The sequence below is a fragment of the Camelus bactrianus genome, chromosome 17 (genome assembly GCF_048773025.1).
Source record: "Camelus bactrianus isolate YW-2024 breed Bactrian camel chromosome 17, ASM4877302v1, whole genome shotgun sequence".
NCBI classification, from domain to species: Eukaryota; Metazoa; Chordata; class Mammalia; order Artiodactyla; family Camelidae; genus Camelus; species Camelus bactrianus.
This window is the reverse complement of record NC_133555.1, coordinates 45,223,209-45,248,705: the sequence shown is the minus strand read 5'-3', so window position 1 is coordinate 45,248,705 and position 25,497 is coordinate 45,223,209. Positions and strand designations below refer to the sequence as shown.

At 49.4% G+C, this 25,497-nt stretch overlaps 1 protein-coding gene across 1 annotated transcript in view; it reads right to left on the bottom strand.

Moving 5' to 3' along the window:
- Positions 1-24,812, bottom strand: part of TRIM71 (tripartite motif containing 71) — a 62,675-nt gene extending 37,863 nt beyond the window's left edge. The window contains exon 1 of the mRNA XM_074345345.1: positions 22,313-24,812. Coding sequence (XP_074201446.1) covers positions 22,313-23,164 — 852 coding nt within the window. The 5' untranslated portion in view covers positions 23,165-24,812. The remainder of the gene's footprint in view (positions 1-22,312) is intronic.
- Positions 24,813-25,497: the final 685 nt, after the last annotated feature.

The following is a 25,497-nucleotide window of genomic DNA, read 5'->3' as shown; positions in this document are numbered from 1 at the left end:
CAATGCTGTGTTAATTTCTGGTGTACAACATAGTGATTCATTTATACATATATATTCATTTTCATATTCTATTTCATCATAGGCTATTACAAGGTATTGAATATAGTTCCCTGTGCTGTACAGTAGGTTCTTATTGTTTATCTATTTTATATATGGTAGCATGTATCTGCAGCTTTTTCTTAAAATTACTCCCTACCACAGCACAGCAGCAGCTATTTCAATACAACCTTTAAATGAAAGGGACACATGGGGAAGATGTGTCCCATTATGAACGTTCCTCCATGCACTTGTCAATGGCTGCTCTGCTGGGGGTGGGGGCAGCAAATGAATTCAAGGTGGCCTTTGCCACTGTAGAGTCTGGATGAAACAACTAGACAGAGGACTTACGGGGAGAAAAAAAGAGAAAAGCTTTATTTACTGACTTAGTCTTTCAAGGAAACATGGAGATTAAAAAAAAAAAAAAAACCTGGGCGATAGCACAGTATGAAAAGATACCTTTCCCACAGAATAGCAGTGTAGCTCTAGAATTATTATTTCTTAAGCCCAAACGAAAGCTGAGTGTGCACCTCCACAAGTCACGGGGAGGAAGGCCCGAGCTGCTTCCACCCTTCCTTTCTCCTGCAAGTGGCCCTGAGACCCTTCTGCAGCCTCCCAGCAGCCTGAGTGCCTGCGCAGGCCTGGGGCCCCGTGCCCTGCAGACCGGTACCTGGAAGGCCTCCAGGTGGCCCCCGCGTGGCTCTGTTTAGACAGAGGAGGTGCCAGCTGGCAGCAAGAGCAGCAGCTGAAGACCTGGCAACAGACGCAGCCTCTCCCTTGGCAGCTGCGCGGGCACCGGGAATCCCGTCCGGGGTGTGTGTGGATGTGTGTGCGTGTGTGTTGGTGGGGGTGCCCTGTTCCAGCTGCTTCTGTCTGTGGACAGCAGAGGTCCGCAGTCACAACTCTGGCAATTTCACTCTGACCCAGGCAAAAACATTCGCTGTCTTCGTTAACCGGTCTAAACTGGATTTTCATCCCGATGGTAGTAAGATCGGAGAACTTTGGGAACACAAAGTAATTTCTCAGAAACAGAGTGGCCCCTGACTCTTTTCAAAAGTGGTTCAGAAAAGAGGATGGGATCCAAAGTCTGTAATGTTACAGCCTGCAGTTGAAGCAGCAAGAAATGCTATGTTAGAGCGGCGCCACTAACAAGGGCCGCTGAAATCAGGGTACCTGCCTGATGATCAACAGACTTGGTAACTCAGCTCCAGCCACTTAGGATGAATGATAAGAGAATTTGTGATTGATATTTGGGTCTTAAAATGCTAATACAAAAAAATGAAACAGTGTGCTCAGGGCTCTGCTGTGACCTTAAATCCCCTCTCCCAAGGAACCATTTAAATCTCTCTCTCAAACGGGCCACCTGCATTAGAACCCCAAGGTACTTGTTAAAAATGCAAATCAGAACCCCACCTCACTTTTAAAGAATCAGAATCTCTGTGGGGTAGGGAGCCCCAGGGTTAATCAACTCCCGTCACTGTTAAACAGGAAAAAGCTGATTTTAGCAAGAAATAAAGACTGAAATGAGAAAATATAAGCATGCTCAGAGTAGGCAGTCACTAAAAATGCTCTCTACATAAAATAAAGCTTCTGCTCTCAAAGTTTAGGACACTTTTCCCTCTTTATTTCACCTCCAGGCACCTTAACAGAAAAGGTACATGTTATTTGCACATTATTAAATCCAGGAGCGCCTCCTGGGGCTGGTGTGAGTTTCATGGGCAGGTCCCAGATTAACGCAGGTTGCTTGCCCTGGGTGCTTTGGGGTTTGGCTGCACACCGTCCCAGGAGGGCAGCAAGACACGAGTTTTCAGGGAGGTTCTAATAGCCCTTGGGCAAGGACTCCTTCCCAGAATGTTACTTGTCCTTAGCTAGGCTGGAACAGAAACTCAGCAGGTAATGGGATAAGTATGCAGGCGGGCAGCCCCGGCGAAGATTAAAAACAGTTCATTAAAACCTTCAGAATGGGGGAGGCAGGGCACTAGTTAGAAAGCAAGGAAAAGAAGAGATGCCTACCTTCCCAGCTGTCTCGCCCCAGTAACATCCAATGTGCAGTGCACCCCAGCCATCATTCCACTGGCAAGGTCCCAGCATCCCTTACTTAATCCCAAGAGCCAGGCAATCTCAAACACTTTTTTCATCAAAAAAATGAAGTTTCCTGAGGGGTAACTGCTACATCTTAAAATGCTGATGAATGAAACAAAGGGAATGGGGTGGGGAGGGATTCTCTGAAATGCAACAATCACTCAACCCTCTGTTATGGGCACCTTCCATTTTCTCCCCCACCTACCCAGTCACGCAGGCCAGATGTGGGGGGACTGCAAACAGCAGGAGCGTGAGGTCCCGCCCCTCCAGGATTCCCCTGTGCCTCTCAGTGCCCCCATCCAGTAGAACCCAGTACCCAGGGGGCCCTTGTTCAGTCACAATCTCTCCAGCCCAGGCCCAGCTGGAAAGGGCTCAAGCCACCACCCTGGTGATCCTCCAAGGCCTCCCATCCCACCTCCCAACTACAGAAAACCAAGGGCATCCCCATCAAACAGCATTTATTAAGCACCTAACTGCCTAGAGTCTGGGCAAAGATTCCGAGGGGCCTGGCCCCTGCCCTGGGAGAGGGTCATTTATGACCATTAAGACCAGAGTAAGGTAGGCTCCCCGAGGCCCATAAAACTCCCAGGGAAGGAAGTGGGGATTAACCACTTCCTCCCGCCCCTCAAGAAGGGGTTTCAAGCTCTACCAAATTGCAGAACAGAAGGGTTCCCAGGGTGGGAGGAGACAGGGACGCGGGTCAGAAGATCCTACACACGGCCACAGCCCCCAGGGGACACAACTGACACTGGGGTCTCTCAGATTGCTTTGACTTTCACAAGTGAGGGCTTCAGAGGTCCTGTTGCCCCCGCAGCAATGCGGGGCGCACAACAGCAAGTTTCCTCAGCACCCCTCAGCACGGGCCGGACTCTGTCCAGGGATGGACAGAGCATACATGAGGATTACGTGCTTATTTGACAAGTACTACGCTGGCACAATGGCTTAATTCTTTTAAGCTTACAACTCCCTCATCTTTCATTCATTTTTTTTTAAGTAAAACCAGATTTATTTAGAGAGATGTACACGGGGTGGGGTTTCCGGGGGCAGTTAAAGTAAAGGTAGATACACACTCTACAGAGTGCAGGCTGTCTCGGAAGGCAAGAGAGAGGCTGTTTCACTCAACTTTTACTGAAATTTGTTTCAGCAACTCTTACCCATTTCTAAGAAAAGCAGCTTAAAAAGAAAGCCAGTAACATGCAGAAACAAACCTGGAGAAGGCATGCCAATGAGACGTCCTGGATTGAAACCAGGAGTTTGGCTCTGAGTTTCCTGGCAGTCGAAGCAAAATGGGCAGTACTACACAATTACGTCATTGTCAAACCATCAGTGTGAGAGAACCAATAGTCTTCTTGGCAGCAAATTCAGACACAGCAATGCGCCTGCAAGTCACCCTCTCCTCAACAGTCCCAAATATGCATGTGTAACCTGCTCTCTGGGTTCCCTTATCCCCTCCTCTCTGAGCTGTGCAAATCCCTGCTGAAATCCTATAGGGTCAATCTTTCTTCTGGTAGAGAAAAGCAGATACAGGTGCCCAGAGCCCCTACGGTGTGTGGAAGAAGTTCCCTACCAAATCCTCTTCCAGAAATCCGGGAACTACTCTCCCTCCTGTCGAAACCCTTTGGACAGGAGAAATGAGATACCCTACCCCTGTAACGACCTGGGTGGCGGCAGGGCGGCAGAAGGGGCAGTGTTCGGCAGCAATGGATCAAGAGCAGGGGGAAAGAGCTACGCTTTCTCTGACTCCTAAGCTGGCATTTGGTTTCCAAGGTAAGCCTCCTTCTCTCTAACCAATTTTTGGTTGCCAGGACCTGCAGCGACTGGGGTAGGGGTGAGGAGCTCAGAGAAATCCTATTCCAGGTATTTTGTCCTGTGACAAACTGCAGTCACCTATGAGGAACTGTGCAACAAGGGTCGGTAGGACCCAGATGCAGAGTGGGGGAGGGGTGGTCCCCTGGGGAACCCGCCTTTCAGGTTGGGAAGTCCGGCCTCTCCCAATAGCTGTAAGAGGAGTGTCAGAAGCAGAACTGCCATATAAAATACAGCACCACCCGGTTAAATTTTAATTTCCGACAATTTCTTCTCTAGGTGTGTCGCAAATATTGCATGGGGCATATTCATAACTAAAAAAAGTATTTACTGTTTATGAACTGAGAGCCTCTTGGGGGGCTGGAGGGGGGTAGCTAGAGCTGGCAATGCTGGTCAGTGGGCCTCCTGGTGAGTTCTGGGGGGGGTCCCCACTTGGATGGAGCAAATCTCGAGAAGGGGAGAAGGGGAGTCCGGAAATTTGAGATTAACCCTCATAACAAGTTTTATTTTTTTTAATGAGGGGAAGAGTCTTTAGTTTGATTGTAGTTAGGACAAAAGCTGGCTCACTTAATCCAGCCCGAGGGTGACTGAACTGGGAGATGCACCCCCTCTATCCCCACCCCTATGGAGCCCTGAGAACCACCCCCCAGGAGTGGAGACCTACGGCTTCAATGGTGCTGGCCACTCAAGCCAAGGTGATCAACATTCCGGGAGGCAGCCCTTGCCGCCCTTCTGGAGGAACAAAGAGCCTGGGGAAATTCCTGCTGCCCCAAGCCTGGGGGTGGGGTGCTATCCAAACAAAACGGGGCAGAAAAAAGCGCCCCCAACAAGAGGCCCTAGAAAGAGCCCACACCCGCCACGTCCAGTTAGAGGAATGAGGGCCCGAGGAGAGACTCCAGCGCAGATATTAGAACTGGACCTTATAAACACGGAAAGCAATTTGGGGGCTGAGTCTCTAACCGGGAATAAAGTTCAAGAGAGAAAATTCTCTAAAGGAAGCAGGCCAAAAAGCTCTGCATTTAATCATTAACTTTATCTCGAGGGTCTCTGTATTCTTGCTATGGACTGGCTTTTACTGTAACCAGTGCAAACATTTTACTGTCCTTCAAAACAGAGAGGGTGGGATTCGCGGGCTTGTTTTTCCTGCATCGCCAGAGATGATTCCAGGCAGATTCCAACCAGGGAGCCCCAGCCCAGGACCTCCGGAAGGGGAGCAGGCAGGGATGAGAACTGAGGACATCAGCGTGTCTCCCTCTCCCGTGTGCATGGGCACGCACCTCTGGGGACCACAGTGGACAGATCTTCAGACAGCTTGAGGGGAGAGGAGAGACTTGGGTTCTCCAAGACCTTGGTAAAGAAGTCTGGGGACAGGCTGGCAACTGCAAGGGTCTCCACTGCTTTGAGGGCAGAGGTGGTTCCCAATATTCCCATGAAAGTCCCCTCTCACCGTCCCCAACCACAGGTTTTAAAGGGGGGGCCAACAGTTCCCTGGAGCCTGTTTGAATTAACTCGGTAAACATTGGTTGAACATTTGCTTTGCAGATAAAGTTCTAATCGCCAAAGGAGTCCTCAGCAAAATGCTTCCCAGTCTTTCAAATGCTCTCAAAGGCTCCAGGTCTTTTTTCCTGGAGCACCACCCTGGTCCTCCCCCTCTGCCGAGGTACCTGGGTCCCTCCCCACCCACCACCCACCTCTGCCTGCACCAAAAAGAGTTTGTTTTCATGCCTTGTACCCAGTACCCTCTCCTTACTCTGTCCCAGCACAGCTCAGCAACCTGCCACTTCCTTCAGCCAACCCAGTTCTCCCTGGGCCAGACACCATGCAGGAGGAAGAAGGAAAGTGCAGAAACCAGGGGTGGGGGAGGGTTGTAGAGCTCAGTGGCAGAGTATGTGCTCAGCATGCAGGAGGGTCCTGGGTTCAATCCCCAGTGCCTCCTCTAAAAATAAATAGACCTAATTACCTCGCCTCCAAAATACAGTGCAGAAACCAGCTCTGAACCGTGACAGTATCGGAGGTGAAGGACCCCACCCCCCACAGCAAAACTCGATGATCAACTTTCTAAACTGAAGATGCAACAATTCTGCACACAGGAAAACAGCCTGAAACCAGTGCAAGGCAGTTCCGAATGACGGAGGTTTCCAATAGCTGCTGGTTGGGGCAAGGAACTGTCCCCACCCCAAAGTGAAGCACGTCTTCTGGAACCACTCTTTATTTTCTAAGAAGCTCAAAACCAACAATTTCCTAAAAGGAGGAGTCTTTGGACATGGAAGCCACCAACGTGTCACCTCCAACTGACTTGGCAGGCCTGGAAAGCTATGGATTTTTTGTCCTAGACTCAAGGACAGGACAGCTTCTACTCCCCTCCACCGACCCTCTCCTGAGGGACACGCAGGAAGCTGGCACTCTGCTGTTAGAACTTCACTCCTCCATGGCCTCACCCTTTCCTGAGCCCTTGAATTTAGCTATCATACTTAACCAGAAACAATTTAGTATTTTTACATGTACCTCACTCATCAGAACACCCCAAATCCCTGGTCATTCTATTTCCCTTTATAGTGATGTTAAGAGTCCTCAGAAGGCAACCTCCGTTTTCTTCCTTTGTGTCCTCAAACACCCGGAGAGAGCCAGGCACATGGCACATTCAATAAGAAGTGTGCTGATGGAACGGAATTCACTTCCACATTTTCCGAGCAATCCTGGAGGAATTTGCCTCCCAGCAGGCAACTGCTTGCTGGAAAACAATGTTCCCTGACCATTTGCATTGTGGCCCTGAAATAGCAAATGTTTAAGAGAGGTGGAAAAAAGAGATATAATCTGGGCCTTGCAGAGGCCAAAATGTCTCAGAGGTTAAAGATTTTTTTTTAGGGCGTTTCACAGCTACCCCCGCATCAGCAATAAACCAGGACATCAGCCATGGCAAGACTCATTCACATCCAAAGGCCCACGTCTTGCTCTGGTTTCCATAAATCCTCCCGAGACCCATGGCCAGAGCAGCATGCCAAACTCTCCAGAGACTACCGCTGAAGGCACTGCTGCAGCCAGGAACCTTCTAGGGTGGTGGAAATGTCCTGCCTCGATTGTGGCTGTGGTAGCACAGATTATACATCTGCCAGAATCCGTCAAAAGCTGTGCTTAATATGAGGGCATCGGATCATGCCTAAACTACACTACACCTCAGTAAAGATGGTGTTGGGTGAACAAGCTGAATATTGTCATGCAAGGGTGTACCAGGTTATTAGACTTAAAAAACAAAGCAAAACGTAGAACTATAGACGCAGTGTACAAATGAGAGTTTGAAACAGCTTTATTCACGTCAGTGTATGCACACAATGAAGGACTAAATAAAAGACAGAGTCATAATGCTGCAAAGGCATAGGAAATATGGCCAATGATACAATCCAACCTGCGACCGCAGCAGTTACATCTGGGAAGGGGAATTAGCAAGGTGTGTATTTTTTAAAGATTTAACCCTTGCCTGTGTTAAAATGACTACTTCTCTTCCAGTTTAAAAAGCCCAGTGAAGATAAAAAAAAAAAATAACGGGAGAAAGGCGGGTCGGTAGGGCCCTGGACAATATGAGCGGTACACAGTTAGGCAACAGAGCAACACGTGCTCCAACCCTGATGGACGCCTCACAGGAGCACTGGCACTCATCTGCTCTGTTTCCTTCATAGCTACCAAACATCAAAGAGATTTTTGGGACATCACCGGTATAGGACCACAAAGCATGAACACTCAATATACATACATTACACTGCAACCCAGTTGGCACTCATGGAGTAAAGGCCTTAATACCCGCCCTCTCCACCCCCAGCTAACAGCTATATTCAGAGCTGTTTCCCAGAAATGTAAGGTTCAGAGAAAAGGGGGAAATGAGACCGTTCACTAGCAGTCAGGACATCGGGCTCATCATTTGTTCTAGACAAAATTAGATCCTCACCTCCCACAAGACACCAAGACTGTATTCTAAAGTAGGATTAAAGCCACAAGATGTCGAGAAACTGAAAGACGATCAATCACACTAACATTTAAAACGTCTACCAAGTGAACCTCATCGAGGCAAGCCCAGGAATCCTCTGCAAGAAACACCTAGGACTGGGTATTTATCCAAAATGCCTACAAAATGGTTTTTGAAAAACCCAGGAGAGATAGACCCAGGATTCAAGGCAGTTCGGGGAGGAAACCCAAATGGTCAATAAACAAATGAAAAGATGCCCACCCCACAGTAATCACAGAAATGCAAAGTAAAACAACAGGACAAGCCATTTCTCCCAGTAGATGGATGGCCACAAGGCCGGGTGGGTGGGAGGAAATGTGGCTGGCAGAGAGGCAGGCTCTCAGGAGCAAATTAACATTTCAAATGTGCCCCTTCAGTATCTCAGCACGTCCCTGGCTGGGGGAGGGGGTGGGGGGGTCTTCCCACTACTAGTAACAAGGACACAAATCAATGGCAATGGCCAATGCAGAGAAAATCCCAGAGACCAGCTAAATAAACTGCAGACTATGAACACCAAGTTTGGCGCAGTAATGCCAAGCAAAGTACAGAAAGATGTCTACATGTTTTTAAGACTGTGTTTCTATACTTGTGTGTGTTGAGGGGGTGGGGGGAGGGAATGGCTGTTAACGTTTGGAAGAAAACACACACCCAGATCACACCCTTTGGGAAGAAGTGGGGCTGGGGGAACTCTTCTAATCATTTTCTACAGATAATCTGAACAAAGATATTTATGTGTTACTTGCATAATTAAATCAGGATTAGAGTTAACTGGTCCAAGTTACTTCCTGAGAATACAAGGCAGCCCCGAGAAAAATCTCCATTTTCCATTCATCCAGCAACTACGAGGTAAGGATGGTGCAGGAAAGAAAGAAAAGTCAAATAAATGGTCAGAGACATATTCGGAAAAATTACCACCCAAAATGACAACTGCTGTGAAGTCTAAACAAAATGTCAGTTAAGGGGAAAAAACAAAGACAAAACTTTTCAGTGCTGTTCAAAGAACACAAATTTCAAACAAAATTGTTTCCTCTTCTCTCCTTTGTAACCCCCATCAAGTGTTTGCAAATGTTCTATAGTTATTATTATTATTAAGCACTCATTCATCTGGGGTTTTTTTGTTCAGCATGGCAAACCTGTCTGCCTTTAGCACCAAGATGGGGTGAGACCCTCACCAGGTGAGTGACACCATTCCCAAGTGGAAGCGAAATGAGAAGGGCCTGGCAGATAGCACAGCGATGTACCCCCAAGTTAATTTTTTACTTTTGTTTTCTTCATCTGCTGAAACCACAGAACATTATACCTTGGATACTCTGGACTCCCCCCTAAGCAACACCCCCTCCTCCATCATATTCCACGAGGCAGCAACAGAGCCTGAAATGCAATCCTTTCCCCAAAACCCTGAAAATGAGTTCTATGAGGCTGGAACAAACAGGCACTGATGAACATTAAATTCAGACAAATTCTGCACTTGGTCCTGCAGCAGACCCTACACAACCAATTCAGGGGAAACTACAAATGCTGAAAACACCAAATGTCAACACCATCCCTCCTTTTATGAGAGGGGAATGTCTGCTTTCCAACCTCAAAACTAGCTGCAGGAGAAGCATTTGCACAGGCTGAGATGCCCGGGTACAGGCAGTGCCTTTTTTTTTTTTTTGGCATGTTTTTCTATGTTACTAACATTTAAATATAATTAACAATGACATAAACAAGTTTATACTGTAGAGCAGAGACAACCATATTCAATATCTTGTAGTAACCTGTGGTGAAGAATGAGAATGAATGTATGTTCCTGTACGACTGAAGCATTGTGCCGTACACCAGAACTGACAAAACACTGTAAACTGACTGTACTTCAATAAAAATAGATTTAAATAAATAAAATTAACAGTGATACCTCAGTTCTTAGATATCAAGGCACATCTGTGTTTTTACTGCACAGTGCACTTAAGGACAAATAATAAGATTACAAAATTAGCAGCTGTTGAAGTGAGCCCCAAATGTTGTCTAGAATTAACCGCTCTCTCTCGCCAGGAGAGGATTTTGCTGTCCCCTCATAAACTGGTTTCCACTGATCACCACAAATATAAACCCAAACATGAAAACCCCTTTTCTCTAGTCACCTTCAGTTGAAAGTGGAGACACTTAAACCTTACTTTATCCACGTTACATGGAAGTGATTCTTCCCAAGGTTCCCTCAAAGCTCCAAGTATCTGGACTCATCCATCGCTGATCTGAGCTATCTTTTTCAATTTTTTATTGGCACCCAGGTGACTTTTTAAAAATCCAATTAAATTGGGAAAATAAATTCTCCTCTTAGAATACCTCTAAATCCCTCAGAGCTCTGATAAAGGTAGCAACAAAGAAACAAAGGAAATAAAAACCAAGGGAAATTTTTCCAAAAAATTATTAACAATAAATATAGGGCAGGACTGGGTGCTTCCACTGCCCACCCCCGCCCCCCGCCCCCAGCACTGTTCCTTCACTTTGGATTTGTCTTCACTTGCATTTATATATACGGCACATGCAATTTTTAATCAGAAAATAATTCACTTGATTCTCAAACAAAAAAAGATAGCCCTGGGCAGACAGAAGCAAACGTTACCACCCTACAGAAGGATGAGGAAAGCAGGAGGCTCATGGCCACACAATTTTGCTGACAAATGTTGCGGATCAAAACGGGGGCTCCAGAGGGAGAAAGAGACCCGACACCGCTCGTACTCCAGGCATTAACATAAATAGTCACAGTTGCCAAAAACAGGAAACTCACGTGCCCTTCAACTGGTGAATGTGTAAACTGTGGTACATTCATACAATGGAAAACTACTCAGCTACAAATAGGGAGGGAGGAACTCCTGGTACCAGCAACCTCGTGATGACTTGTGAATGCACGGCCCGGCAAGTGAGGAAACTCACTAAAGGATTCAACAACAACAAGGATCAGCTCCATTTCATAACCTTCCAGGGAGGACAAAACGATGGGGCTGGAGAGCAGGTCCCTGGCTGCCCGAGGCTGGGGGCCCGGGCACTTACGGGCTGATGCAACTGCTCTGTCTTGGGAGCAGGAGTGACTGCACACCGCATGCTTGTCAAAACGTGCAGATTGTACGCCAAAAAAGGCGAAGTTTACGATGTGTACATTTACCTCAATAAACAAGAACAATACCAAAAACATCAAATAGGAAATCACCAGAGTATAAAGTGAAGTCTTCCCTCCCAGCCTAAAGTTATGCAGCACGAACTGCAGGACAAAGCCTGGGATTGGGGGGGTGGCGGGGACGGGCCGCCTCCAAGGCAGAGGAGAGGAAGGGGAAGCAGGGAGGGGGGCTCCTTCCTGCAGGGCTGAGGCTCCTCCCCTCACTGAGGCTGTGACCACAATGGGCCCAGACAGCCCAGCTCACCCCAGGGCAGTACCCACAGATGCCCCTAGGCGCCAGACCAAAACACAAATCAGGGCCTCTGGGGGAGGGAGGGAGAATCCCCAGGCCTCTGGGGTGGTGTCAGCTCCCGAGGAAAGGGGTTTGGGGCTATTTTGCTCACTGCTGTTTCCCCGGGCCTCCTACTTTACCAAATCCCTGTCTTCACAGAATTTCAGGTTTGTCTACATAGAAACTGTACCCACGTCATTTTCACTTAAACTGTGTAATAATCCATGTATGAAGGACACACACAGGTCTGCCTCTCTTGGCCAGCACACCACTCACTGGACAGAGCTGGGCGGGGCGCAGGGCGGGGGTGCCGCCTGGGGCGCGTGCAGCTGGCTGGCAAGAGTCAACAGCAAGCCGGCCAGTCACATGGACGGGGACAGACGGCACTGCTAACTCTGCACACATCCCGGTTCTCCTTAGCCTGAGGTCTCCCTGCTATTTTCATGAAACTGTCAAATGAAGTCCAGTACCAAGTGATGCCGCTGGAGCACTGGCCCAAGCGGGTGGCACCTTCGCAGCTGTGCTGCTGAGCTCCTACTGTCTCCCAGCCTCACATCCATCCTCTACTTTGCCTGCTGAATCCCTGTGATGCTGACAAGAGGGGCTGCTGGAGGAGACAGGACACGTTCTCCTGCCTGCTTCCCAACAGACTCCTTTACTCCAGCAACACTGGGTCGTCACTCCAGGGGCGGCACCAGATTCCAGTCTTCAACACTGAAGAACTGGCTTCATCGTCCCTACCCAGAAGCCAAACCCACAGGAACCCTCCCCCTAAGTATTACCGACTCCAACCGCTCCTCTTTGGATCTCCCAGGCCTAGGATGGCAGCTGCTGCCCACAGCTGCTACTTCCCAGTTACTTCTCTTTGCATTTCAGCTTCCCAGGTTAACAACTCAAATAACAGGCGACAATTGTTTACATTAAATTATCTGTTGAAGTAACTAAGGTGGCTCTGGCTCAGGGACTGACAGTTATTTCCTCTACAGATTAGTAACCACGCCACTAGGATGGGTAAAAAGGGACCCCTAAAAATACAACTACCATATGATCCAGCAATTACACTCCTGGGTAGGTATCTGGAAAAAAATGAAAACACCAATTTGAAAAGATACACGCACCCTAATGTTCATAGCAGCATTGTTTACAATTGCCAAGAGATGGAAACCACCCAAGTGCCCATTAACAGATGAAAAGATAAAGATGTGGTACAGATCTACAACGGAATATCACTCAGCCATAAAAAAAGGAACGAAATTTTGCCATTTGCAGTAATGTAGACAGGCCTAGAAAATATGCTCAGTGGAACAAATCAGACAGAGAAAGACAACTACAGTATGACATCAGTTATTTGTGGGATTTTAAAAAATAAAACAAGTGAAATAGCAAAACAGATTCAGACATGGAGAACAAACCAGTGGTTGCCAGCGGGGAGAGGGGCAAGATAAAGGCAGGGGATTGAGGAGATACAAACTACTAAGCGCAAGACGGATAAGCAACAAGAATACAGCACAGGGAGTTATAGCCATTATTTTGCAATGACTTTTGATGGAGGATAATCCATCAAAATACTGAATCACTATGCTGTACACTTAAAATTAATAATATTGTAAATCAACTGTACAACAAAAAGGGGGAGGGGACCCTAACACCTTTCTTAGGGACGTCAAAAGGAAAAACTTGGTAGAAGATCTAAATTACACTCTCCTCTAGAGTCAATCCAGTGCAGGCTCCTAGAAACCCACTTCTGTCTTTCTCTCCACTTTCTTCCTGTAACACACCATCCTCCAAGTTTCATCTTAAATTCCTCTTTCAGCCCAAACTCCTAGATTTCCTCTGGTGATGTAAATAAGACCACATTTAGGGCTGTCGTGTAGGAAGGTAAGAACCCCCTCCCCATTCACCTACTTCCTTCCAGTTCTGTCTTCTCCAAGAGACAAACCAGGAGGCTCAGGGAGGGAACAGATCTCAGACTGTTCTTATCTGTCTTCACCAAGGGGCATGATTTTCAGCAGCAGACACTCAAATACCTTGATGACAAATCTTAACACATCAAGTCCTGCTGGCAATAAGGAACTGCCCAAATTATTTCATGGTACCAAATATTACTTGGCCATCAACCAGGTAATATTTTTCTGAGAAAGATAAGCAGCGTATTTAACTTCACGAAAAAGGAATTTTACCCGTTTGGCTGCGACTTGCAGGAAAAGCTGAAGACAATTTTTTTTCCACACATGGTTATGTACGTGTATATTGAAACACAAATTTTTCTACCTCCTTCTTCAAAGCATCTCTGTGTAAATTATAACACCCTCTACCATAGGTCTCTGAAAAGGTAACTCCTACCACCCCTACCTGAAAAGTCAGGTTAAGTGACTTGTCCAAGGTCACACCACTACTGCAGGGTAACACTGAACTGTAAACCCAGGTCTTCTTACTCTAAAGCTCATGCTCTTGTTACCAAGAGGCTACAAGCATTTCCCCATTTACTGTTGCCCTTTTCATCCCGAAACTCTCCCCTCCTTTCGCTTAATGTGAGAGATGACATTTACACAGCTGAGCATCTTCTGAGTCAAACCCAACCTGCATTACCTCTGAGAACCGACAAAATCTTCCTGGAATTGGTCCTTCAATCCATCCACTAACATCAACCAAGGCCAGATCTGGTGTAAGAGCCCGACCAACTACTGCCAGAGTGCTTGCTCTTAAGTGCTGACGCCTCGGTGCAAGGACGCTGGGGCAGGGGCAGGGGGCGGCCTCCACTGCCCAAGATCACGGATAGAACAGGCCTGTGTCAGGCTGTTCGGCAGAGGAAGCACCATCGCATTCGGATACTGTAGAGCTCTCCTGTGAGATGCAGTCATCAGTTCTAGAAATCAATTAAAACGCAAGGCTTCTTCCTTGCTGAATTATTGTTCTGGTAATACTCTGCATCGCGTTAATCCTGGGAGGGGAGAGGCAGTCACAGTAATGACTGTCACACTCACTTTTGCCAAGAGACAAAAGTGGCCCGTTTGTAATTATCTGTATGCTATTTAATTTCTCTGCAATAATTTAGAAAAGATGAAAACAAGATAAGACACAAGAAGCTAAAGATTCAAGCAACGTATTTAATACTAAATATCAGATTTTTAAGGACTAGTTTCAAAAAAATTTTTGCCAAATATTATATATAAATAGTGCTGTGAAGAGGGCTGGACCAGGGCAAGTTCCTGATAAGTTCCTTTCACCACCCCAGCCTGTATCCCCCTTTGTAAAGGAGCCATTTTTCCACGATGATTTAAGGTCTTTCTTGTAATAACTGAGGTTTCCTCTTCAGGGACACCTGAACACACACCTGACAACACCGTGAAATTAAAGCTTATAAAATATTCCAGTCCCTGAAATCAGGCTGTTCCCTTGAGCAAGTTGATCCGTTTCCTTGAAAGGCCAGGGTTCCAAAAAAGATCAAGACTTTAAAGATTAATGGTTCTCAAATACATCCCATAAAATGTGACCAGAGAAACTGGCCTTCCATCTTAAAAAAAAAAAAAAAAAAAAAAAAAAAAAAAGCTGAGGGCATTGATGTAGCCTCTAAGTACACTCATGCCTCTTTGCCCCTCGGCTCAGGGAGCCCTGGAACCTTAAAATGGTCTAGAAACCAGAAGTTAAAGTTGAGTTCCAGCTTTTCTAAAGTCAAACAAAGTTTATGCATGTTCTCCAGTTCACCTAGAATCACCCGAAATAATCACTACATCTTTCCACTTAGATCACAGCAAACTGACAGAGAAGCACAGCTCAGCCACAATTTCCAGCGCTGACAATTAGTTTTCTTCTACAGCACCCCCTTTTGGGGAAAGGGGGTGGGGTGGGGTGAGGAGTCAGCTTCAATACTCTTAACAGTTTATTAATAAAAGCTATTACAAGTGTTTACAGCTGCCTTCTACTGTGGGACCCTGCCATGACGGTTAACTGGAATCCTCACGCACTGCAAAGTGTTACTGCTATTTTATTATAGATGAGAAAACAAAGGCTGAGCAAGAATCTCGATCTAAAACCACACTAAGAGTGCTTGAGTAAAAAATAAAGCTAAATAAACAGACACCTTTAATCAGAAACATCACAAAAACATTTTCCCAACTACGACTAAAACTTTCCTTACCACAGCCACTTTGCTGCTCAACAAGCATTCAAAACAAGCTTACAGATGATCCTAAGTCAGGAAGATCTCCCTCTGACACTGATCCCAAATAGAGGCAGAAGGCACAGACCACAATCTGCAGAGGTGGTCTATCTAACCCATAATCGCGACAGCTAATGTCACCTATTCACAATTCTCATTCTGTAAACACCTGTGCTGAAGAAGTCATAGCAGACCCACAGTTAGCAGGAAATCTACACGTGCAGATCTTTTTAGTACAAGAGCATTTCTGTCATTATCTCAATTAGTCAAAGATAGGAAAGTTTGCAAAAACCCACTGGCATATCAAGAGAAAAACACATTTTTAATTGCAAACAGTTAAGGTTAGAAGGAAATGTTAGACAAAACTTTCCAGAAGTAACAATTAAAGGATATAGTTGCTGACAGAGGACAGAGGCTGGGGGGACGGGGGTCCTCTCAGGGGCTCTCAAAATTCAGAGTGAGGGAGTTGGGGGGGCGCCCTCAGTCTACACAACTGGCTCTGACCCACTCTGTACTCCTGTGCACACTGCTCCGCTTCATTCAAATTCCATTAATGTAGACGGGATCTGCAACTCGGCAGAAGCCTGTCTGATAATCACAGTCAAGAATTATCCCCTTATTCATGATCAAGGGTCCCCTTCTCAATACCTGCAACTTCAGGTTGCTAACCTATTAGTAGTAACTTTATCACCAAAGAGCACAGTTCCGTAGGGCATGTGTGTGGAAAATTGTTTTGAACAAATTACCAACTTCTTGGGCGCACTGATCATTAAACTGGGGTCATCACGCAGATTTACTCAAAATAGGACTCAATGGGTGGGAACTGGAGCTCAGGTAAGGAACTGTCGGGGGTGGGGGGGGGTAACAGAAAACCTGTATCAAGGAGGACAAAATACTGGCCTGATGTCTTCAGATTGAAAATCAATCTCCCAAAATCTCAGTTGGGTGTGGGTGGGAGATGCAACCCAGCAGCTGGGGGTCTTTCTGTCCCCCCTCGTCATTCCACCCTCCCTTCAAAGCCAACTGTAAGCAAACTATCTAAAACATGAAGGAAGCTGGAGAGGCAATCTGAAGAGGGGAAGAATTATGCTGGAATAGGGTTTAAGCCAAATAGTTTCAGATATAAATAGCCAAAGCTCAGCCCCGTACTCCTCCCAATTTTTCTGTTAAAAAGTCAGAGTTCTGTCAGTCAAAACAGTCAGTCTGGTTTCAGTCAACTACGTTTGTGGGTACAGACAAAACCTCAAAGGGAGAAGAATAATTTAGTACTGAAGTAGCATGAGGTCACATCAGCTGAAGAGGAAAGATGGCTCGAGCTCCCTCCTACAAGTCACAAAGCTTGGAAGGTCGAGGAAATGGGGAACAGAGTGGGCTCCAATGGTGGCATCGAGCTCCCTTTAGGTAACTGTAATTCTTTATCAACATCTTTCCTCTGCTCTCTTCCAAAATAAGAAAAGGCCACCACAGCCTTTAGTGAGCCAAGCCTTTAACTCTGTTAGTGTTATGCGGAAAGCGGGGAGGGACCACCACTTTGAAAGTGCCTGCATGGTAGAATTCTTCTCAACCTCTCCCTGAAGTGTCCTGAAGGAATGACATAGAAACGGTCCTTTATTCACAAAGAATGAATACATCTGAAATAAACCATGCCCAGTGTGAGGAACGGGTAAGAAAAAGCAACTCACGTGACTTAAGTTAGCACCAAAGGAAATACAACTTGGAGGTGACTAAACTTTACAGCTATAGGATTATCAAAGAAGTTAAAATTTCTCATAATCAGAAGAACTTAAACCCTTTCTTCTGGCAAACTACGTCAACAACAAAAGCATTTTAACCATTTCACCTCATTTTTATCTTCCTCCAAAGGTATTCCCTTTCCATATATGCACAAGTTGCTTTTAAAATGAAAATATAAATAGCCAAACAGCTGTGCTCAAAACTGTACACGACAGAGGAGAAAGTTGCTTCCATTAAGCAGTGCTTCAGGAAAGTAGGTTTTACTGCTGGTTGTAGCACCCTGAAATCTGAAAGGGGCTCTCAAATTAGTATTTTTAAGTGGCTAAAATGGGAAGGAACACGTGGGGGGAAAAGGGGGATTTTACTCAGTCTTCACTTTCAGATTTCTTTATACCATGTACAACTATTTAACTTGAAAACACCTGAATCATAAACAGTGTGCAGTACTATCACAGGAAGAACGAAGTCTGAGAAAGTGCCTGTTTTCTTCCTAAAATATCTTCATTGTTTCCAAAATATGTATCCCTAGATGGGAAATAAAGACCTTGCAGACCAAAAGCAAGTCTACGCAGCCCCAAACCAGTGTTTACTCCTTAGGAAGGAAAACGAGTCTCAAGTCTCCCCAGACAGTGCTAACACTTCCTCGGCCTCAACGTTACCAGCGCCCTTCAGGACCCCGGGCTGTGCCTGGAGGCGAGCGCTCCATCGCAAGCCAACCAGCCAGGGCCCACCTCCCTGGGAGCCATGTTGATAAAGCCCATCTCGGTGCACTTCAATGGAGGACAGCATATTCCTCAGCTCCAACGTGAATATTTAAAAGGCCCACAAGTAAATTACACGTAAAGCTAAGTTACTAAGATCTCAATAATGAACAATTCTCTCCCATATAGTCTCACCAAGCATTTTCTTAATTCAACAGATTTCAATCTACAAACATCTCCCTTCCTGCTGAACTGGATTCAAAGCAGGAAATCTCCAGTTACTTCCAAGGTATGGAAAGTTCGGTTTTCTGGTGAATAGGTGAGCTGTATGTGCAAAGCAGACACACATGCACCTAGCCTACGGAACGGGTCAAAAATGGGGTGCTGAAACAATGAGAATGCATATATCTTCACTTTTTCTCTTGTCCTTATCAAAAAAAAAAAAAAGTCTGCATATAAGTTTTACAATTTACACAACACATGCACATGCATTTTAAAACTTCCACTGGGTATGCATGCCTGAAAAGCTCAGACTCTGGGAGTGCAGAATAGAATGAACATTGGTGCCAACACTAGCACAATCGTCATTTAGTGACTTATTCGACTTATTCGAAGTAAGATCACAAGACAGGAATTCATTCCACAACCAATTATTTTAGGCAGCAAACCGCCTTCCTCAAAGTGGTTTGAGGCTGATTTTGAGAATGGTGTTCAGGGGAAAGACAGTCCCAGTCCCCCTCCAAACCTAGAATGGCTCAATATTCAAGGTCACATTGGGTTGGAATTCTAGGACTTATCTTTCCAGGAACTTTTTTTTTTTTTTTAAGTCCAATGCAGGGACCAAAAATTAATTCTACCAATACCTACACCCCATTTTCCATCTAGAAGACTCAGGAAAAACACCCCCACCCCACTGCCTTCCTAACTGGGAACAATATTGATACCCTTGGTGTGACAGTTTACAAAGTATCCCTCAAGATGGCAACTGTGTCACCCCCCTCCCCCCAGGGACAAAGTCCAGGGAACAGGAGAACAGGAACATGCTCCTACCCCACTCTCTCCATTTACAGAATGAACTCTCGCCACGTACAGAATCCTGACGCCCAGCCCTGAACACACACCCTTTCTGCTCCCAGTGTCGCCTCGAGGCAGCACGGGGCTCACATCCCATTTGCAGTAACAACATTAAAGGGCACCTTGGGCCGGCTGCTGCAGCGCGCTCCAGTCCCGTCCACCCTCTACCTCACCTCGCAAAGGGGTGCAGACCCTCGCCCAGTCCCGCTGTGCCCCCCTGGTCCCGCGCCGCCTCCCCCCACCTCTCCGGGGCCCCTGTCTCCAGTTCCCCGCCCGCCAATCCGTCCGTCCATCTGTCCGTCCGCGGGGCCTGTAGGCCTCTGGAACTGACCACCCAAACTATGTTTTTGAAATGGGCCAAATATAGAGTGGGAGCAAACAACTCTTATCCTTTTGCTGGAAAGCTCACCTCCCTCCTTTTTGGTTTTAAAGTCATGTTTTAAACCAAAGGCTCAGACTACCTTGTCAGTCCTGAGGGGCCATTCCCAGGGGGATGTTCAAGGAGAGTCCTCCGGAAGAGACCCTACCAGCTGCCCCCCACACCCTCCCTAAAATTAAATGGGGAAAGCCAGGGTCGGGGGGGCCCCCTTCCCAAGGTCAGGTGGCATCAGTCCCCATAAGGCAAGGAAGCTCTGAATTATTTAATGGAGCCTGTTGAGACGGGAAGCAACTCAGGAAAGTAGCACATTTCAAAAATTGAAGTAGGTTATACATACAGTACGTGTACATTTTACAATACATGGATTTAGGCATTCAGATCCTCACAATCAGACAGAGGACAGGAAGGTCATCCTCCCAAGTGCCCTCAGACTTCTTTTCCCAACCAGAAGAAAACTACATTTTTTTTTTACAGGAACAATATTCCAAAGCTGTTAAGGGTCACTCTTTTGGAAGGAGAGAAAGAACTGAGGCCGTGAGTGGGGCCCCCAGGTGAACCTCCTGACTTACCTCCTAACACTTCAAGTTCTCTATTCACCCCATTGTTTTGTCCCTTTAAAGTTGAATTCTCTAACATCCCAAATCCAGGAACGACTAAAGAGATCTAAAAATAAACTTCCAAGTTTCCTTCCTTTAATGAAAAAAATCAACGAGTAGAATTTTTGCTCAAAATTGAGCAAATTTCATGTTTCTAAAGGATAGCTCGTCTAACAATGTGATCCCTTAATGCTTTTGCTCAACTTCAATCTAGTATTGCACAAGTTAAAAAATCCGATTTTCAAGGCATCCAGGTACCTTCCAGGGTGAGGGGAGTGCCACTTCTCACTTAATCCGCTCCCATACCGTTTGAATGGTTTTATAATTTAAAAAGTGTATAAACCTTTTACAAGTCTGGCAACACTGAGCATCTACTGTTTTAGCCCAAATAAAACGTATGTGGATCTTTAACTGGGAATATAAATAAAACCTGACATTTAAACTCAACTGGTGGGAGGGAGGGTTCAATCAACGCCCCTGCCAGGAGGGAAATTGTGGCGGATTCAAGGCGCCCTCTCCCTCGGCTCCCCCTCCTCCTAATCTTCCCAGTGAATTGGCTCTCTCTCTCCATTCTTGGGATTCGAATGATCGGTATTTGACTCAATCCATTTTTGAAAGAACTTTCTAGAAACATTCACCCATGAATGTGGGAAAACTTAAGGTTAGTTCACTTGAAACTTAAAAAAGGAAAGAAAAAAAAAAAAACTACCCCCTATGTTTCATGCCTAGAAGGAAACTTTTTAAAAAATGATGCGTCCACAACAAGTACATTAGAATTTCAACTTTTTTCCAATAGGAGAAGCCGGCTGAAGGCCAGCAGGCAATAGCTCCGCCCTCCTCCCCAAATAACAGGTTAGGAGCCGAGCTGGCTGCGCTGGGCAAGCCTCAGCCGCGCTCGGAACCAGCACGCCCGCTCCACCTCGCAGGCAGCAACTCCCACCCCGACTTTGAAATCTGCTCCCCTCCAAGGCGAGACCATAGCACCAGGTCTCACCGGTCTACAGGTACAGATTGCATTAAGTTACCGACCCACTCAACAGAGGGTGCGCGCCTCAAAACTTCCCTCTGGTGTGTTCCGGTGGATGGGAAGTAGTCACATGGTGTGAAAAAAAGCAACAAAGGTTTATTCCACAGCCAAAAGAGCCAAATCAAGCCCAAAGGCTGCTATGCAGCCCTGGGACTCTGCGCACCGGGTTCGAGCCGCCTGCAGCTGGGTCGGCTTGTTTTCCATGGGAAGTCGAGCCCCTGGTTGAACGGGGTGGGGACACCTCCCAACCAGGGAAACCGGTTCCCGTAGGGATCGAAGCCGGCGCAGCCGGGGATGGCCCAAGGACTCCCAGCTGGGTGAGGGCAATGGGCAAGGTCCCCCGAGTCCGCTTCTCCGGGAGCAGCGGAGGGCCCACGAGGCCAAAGGGCGATTCCACACAAGGGAAGTTCAGCGGCCAAAACACGCTTTTTCCAGAACCGCGGGAGTAGAAGGTCTGAAAACCCAAGGCCCCTTGGCCCTCAAAGATCCGTAGTTGCCCTCCTACCCAACACAAGGAGGCAACGACTACCAGCGTCCCAACAAAAAGTACAGTCCTCCCTCATAAGGGCGCACGTGGAAACCAGGTCTGCACACGCACTCCACAACCACCCACTCACCCACACGGCCATCTCTTCCTGGCTCATGCCGTACCTAAAGCAACAGTCGACGAATTCTACAAACAAACCTGGGGGGTGGGGGTGGGGGGCCTAAAGCAGAGCCCTCACCAAGCTGGAAGGCCTCTAGTGTACCCGCACAAGGAGACTGCGTCTACACACACACACACACACACACACACACACACACACACACACACGCTTCCATCCCGTGTCTCACTAAAACAATAGTCTGCACGCTTTATCAAACAGAAATAAAAAAAATCGAAGTCCATCAAGAAGAAGGGGTGTCTCCAACCCCGGGAACCGTCGGGGAGCAGATGAGGGACCCTAGCACATAGAGGCCAGGAGTACACAGACACACATCTACCTCTTCCCGGCTCATACCTAACCGTTTTGCCACACAGAAAATGAGATACGGAAGCGGGGGACTTCAAGTTTTGGGACCCTTCGGGGAGGCCCGCACAGAGACCAGGTCTTCTATATACAAAACTTCCCAGGTCGTGATCTACTTGGTGGCAGCAACTGCCACGTAGCCAAACGAAAAAGAAAGAATCCGGAAAGGAGTGGACACTTCCCTGGCTTAGGAACCAGTCCGGAGGCCCCCGCGAGCCCGCACGCGGCCCCCCGGGGGACAAACCCGCGCCCCACGCCGCCATGCCGCGGCCCCCGCACTCACCTCGTCGTCGTGGTGCTGGCAGAAGCCGAGGCGCTCGGGGAAGACCGAGAGGATGGAGAAGGGCGCGCCAGGGAAGGACGGCCCGAGTCCGAGCTGCTGCGCCGCGGCGGCGGCGGGGCCGGGCGGGCCGCGCTCGATGTAGTGGTCCTTGGTGAGGCGCACGCGCTGGTGCGCGCGGACGCAGTTGTCGCACAGGTGCTCTTGGCAGTCGAGACAGCGCGACGAGGCCGCGTTGCCCTCGTCGCAAGAGCTGCACCCATGGGGCCGGCGCAGCAGCAGCGCCGACGGGGAGGCCGCGGGGCCGCCGGGGGCTGAGCGGGGAGGCGCGGGCGGCGGCGGCGCGGGCGGGAGCGGCGGCGGTGCCGAGGCGGCCGCGCGCGGGTGCGCGTGGTGCGCGTGGTGCCGGTGGTTACTGTGGCCGCCCGCGCCTGCCGCGGCGCCCGCCCGCCCGTTCTTGGGCGGCGGCTCGTCGGCTGTGGCCACCACGGCGTCGAGCAGGTTGCTGAGGAGGAAGGCGGACGACGGCAGCGCGTCCATGCCCGCCGCCTCGGCCAGTACGACCTTCTGGTCGCACACGGGACAGCGCAGCTTGAGCGGCTCTCCCGGCGCGCCGCCGCCCGCCGCCGGCAGTCGGTGCGCCTCGAGGCACGGGCGGCAGAAGGCGTGCAGGCAGGGCAGGACGTGCAGGCGGCGCGCCGCGGCCCCGGGGCCCCCGCCGCCGCCCCCCGACGACGTGGACGTCTGCGAGGACGACGACGACGCCGACGAGTTGGAGGAGAGCGGCGCCGGCGAGCCGCACATCTCCTTGCACAGCAGGCAGATCTGGAAGTCGGTCTCAGGGAACGAAGCCATTTGCAACCAGGCCCGAGGAGGGAGGAGACCAGAGAGGAAGAGGAGGAGGAGGAGAGAGCGGACGAGGTGGGTGGGGGAGCCGCCGACTCACTCAGAAAAAGGCATCGATTAGGCCTGCAATCCGGGCGCCCGCACCAGAGCGGCGCGGCCCGCTCGGCCTCGTCTTGTCCGGCCCGCGCGCTGCCACCCCGACAATGCGGGCATTAAATGCCACTCTCCAGAGGCGACACAGATTCCTCCCGGAGTAGGACGTGGGGGCTGCGTGCCTTCCGAAGCGGGAGCGCCGGAACAAGTCCCGACACGCGAGGGGCGAGCGGGGGCAGGGAGGTCAGAGGACTCCCTGGAGCAGCTGCAGCTTAGCTTCTCGCCAGCCGTGGGGAGTCCCCGAAAGTCGAGTCCGCTGTGCAATCCCAGTCCCGGCGGGAGAAGTAGAATTTGGTTCGACGAGTATTTGGTGCGTGGCTTTTCTTTAAACGGATTTAGTTAGTCTCTTCTTGGGAGAGGAAGGCTCCCCAAACTAGTAAAGGCGGGAGCGGGGCGACGCCGAGCCCGTGTCCCCCCGCGCGACGCCGGCCGCCCCGCCGCATGACGCGGTGGCCGGGGCTCCTGGGTGGCCCGGCGTGCGGCGCTCCGGGCTTGCGCACGGCCCGTTGCGGCCTCCTTGCAGGGCGGTCGGCCCCGCCGCAGCTGCAGCTAGTGGGGGCCGGCCGCGGCCGCACGAGTGTAGTACGCACGCGCGCCCCACGCGCCTCGAGTCTCCCGCGCGCCGGCCTAACCCGGCCGCGCTGCCGGCGCTTAACACGCACGCGCGCCCCACGCGGCCCGGGGCCCTCTCGCCCCCGCCTCGCCCAGGCTGGGCGCCTCCCGCGCGCTCCTTCTCCTCTGGTTTAGCCGCGCCGTAGCGCGGGGCCGCAGGTCCCCGCGGGCCGTCCTGAATTATTCATCGGCAGGAAGATATTAGATGTACTCGCTGCCCGCTCCGCGCGAGCCGTCGTGCAATGCTATCCGAGCTCCGCGCGCGCCCCGCGCCCCTCCTCCTCCTCACGTCCGTCCTCTCTGAAACCTTGGCAGCGAAGGGGGATCACATTTCCTTTGTCATCGGGCCATTTCGCCCTCGCTTGGTCCCCCCTCCGATCCCTAGCCGCGGGGACGGAGCCTCCACCGGGGCGCGCCGGAATCAGTGGAACCGGCTACGGCCCGGCGCGGGGAGCTCGGGAGCCGCGTGGTCAGCGCCGCCGGCCAGCGCCCGCGTCATCTTCTTTTTGAAAGGAGTCACCGAGCAAGACTCGGGTGGCCCGGCCGCGCTGCGTCTACCGGGCTTTGCTCGCGCCGTGCGCTCGGGCCTCCTGGGGCTTTGCACAGCTCCCCAATTCGGGGTGCGTGCGCGCGCGCGCCCCCCTCTTTCTCTGCTTTGCCGCCTCTTCTCCTCCTCCTCTCAGTAGGCTGGTTATTGGGACTGATCGGAATTCGGAATCCTTTTAATCTCCAAAGGAGCAAACTCACTTCCGCCCGAGTGCTGGGAGGGGGCTGGGGGAGGGGACACAGAGGAGGGGGTTCCAGGCAAACAGGAAACATTAGCCCTCACGGCACGGCTCGCTTTTGTGTGCTCCCTCCCTTCTCCCTCCCACCTCCTCCCTTCTCCAGGCCGCTGGGGAGATGAACGCCCCCGGGCTTCAGTGTGACGACCTTTGAAACCTTCCGAGCGAGGAATGGAGAGGGACTCTTCCGTTTATTTCAAAAAAGAAAAAAGATTTCATTCTGAATCCTGGTTCTACAGAGGCTGATATACACTGCCCTTGAGATCTGGATTCCCCACCATAACCACCTTTTTTCTTTTTCTTTTTACGTTTTTTTTTGGGACTGCATATCTGTGATCAACACCAAAACATCAAGCACTTGTGTGCAGTCGAAATTAAACAAATCTGAATTTTGATCTGCAGAGGGGTCAGTTTCCTTTTGAGTTTTACTGGGGGGGGGTGGGGGGCGGCAGAGGGCAGCTGTTCAGGGGAGGTTCCTGGTGACGGCCCCACGGCCATCTGGGTGGTGCCCGAGGCTGCCTGGGCGGTTCTGGGAGTCGCACTCGCTCGGTCCTGGAAAGAGACTGACTTGGGAGAGCATAGAGGGCCACAAACCAGGCTTTAGAGGGTATCTGGTGTGGAGGCCTGCGGGTGGAACAACTGTCCCAGTCTTAACACCAAGCTGTGAGTGACATCTTGGGTCCCACTTATATAGGCAGCAGCCTGGATGAATCTCAGAAACATCATGTTAGGAGAAAGAAACCAAACACAAAAGAGTTCATACTGCGTGACTGCATAAAGAAGAAATTCTAGAAC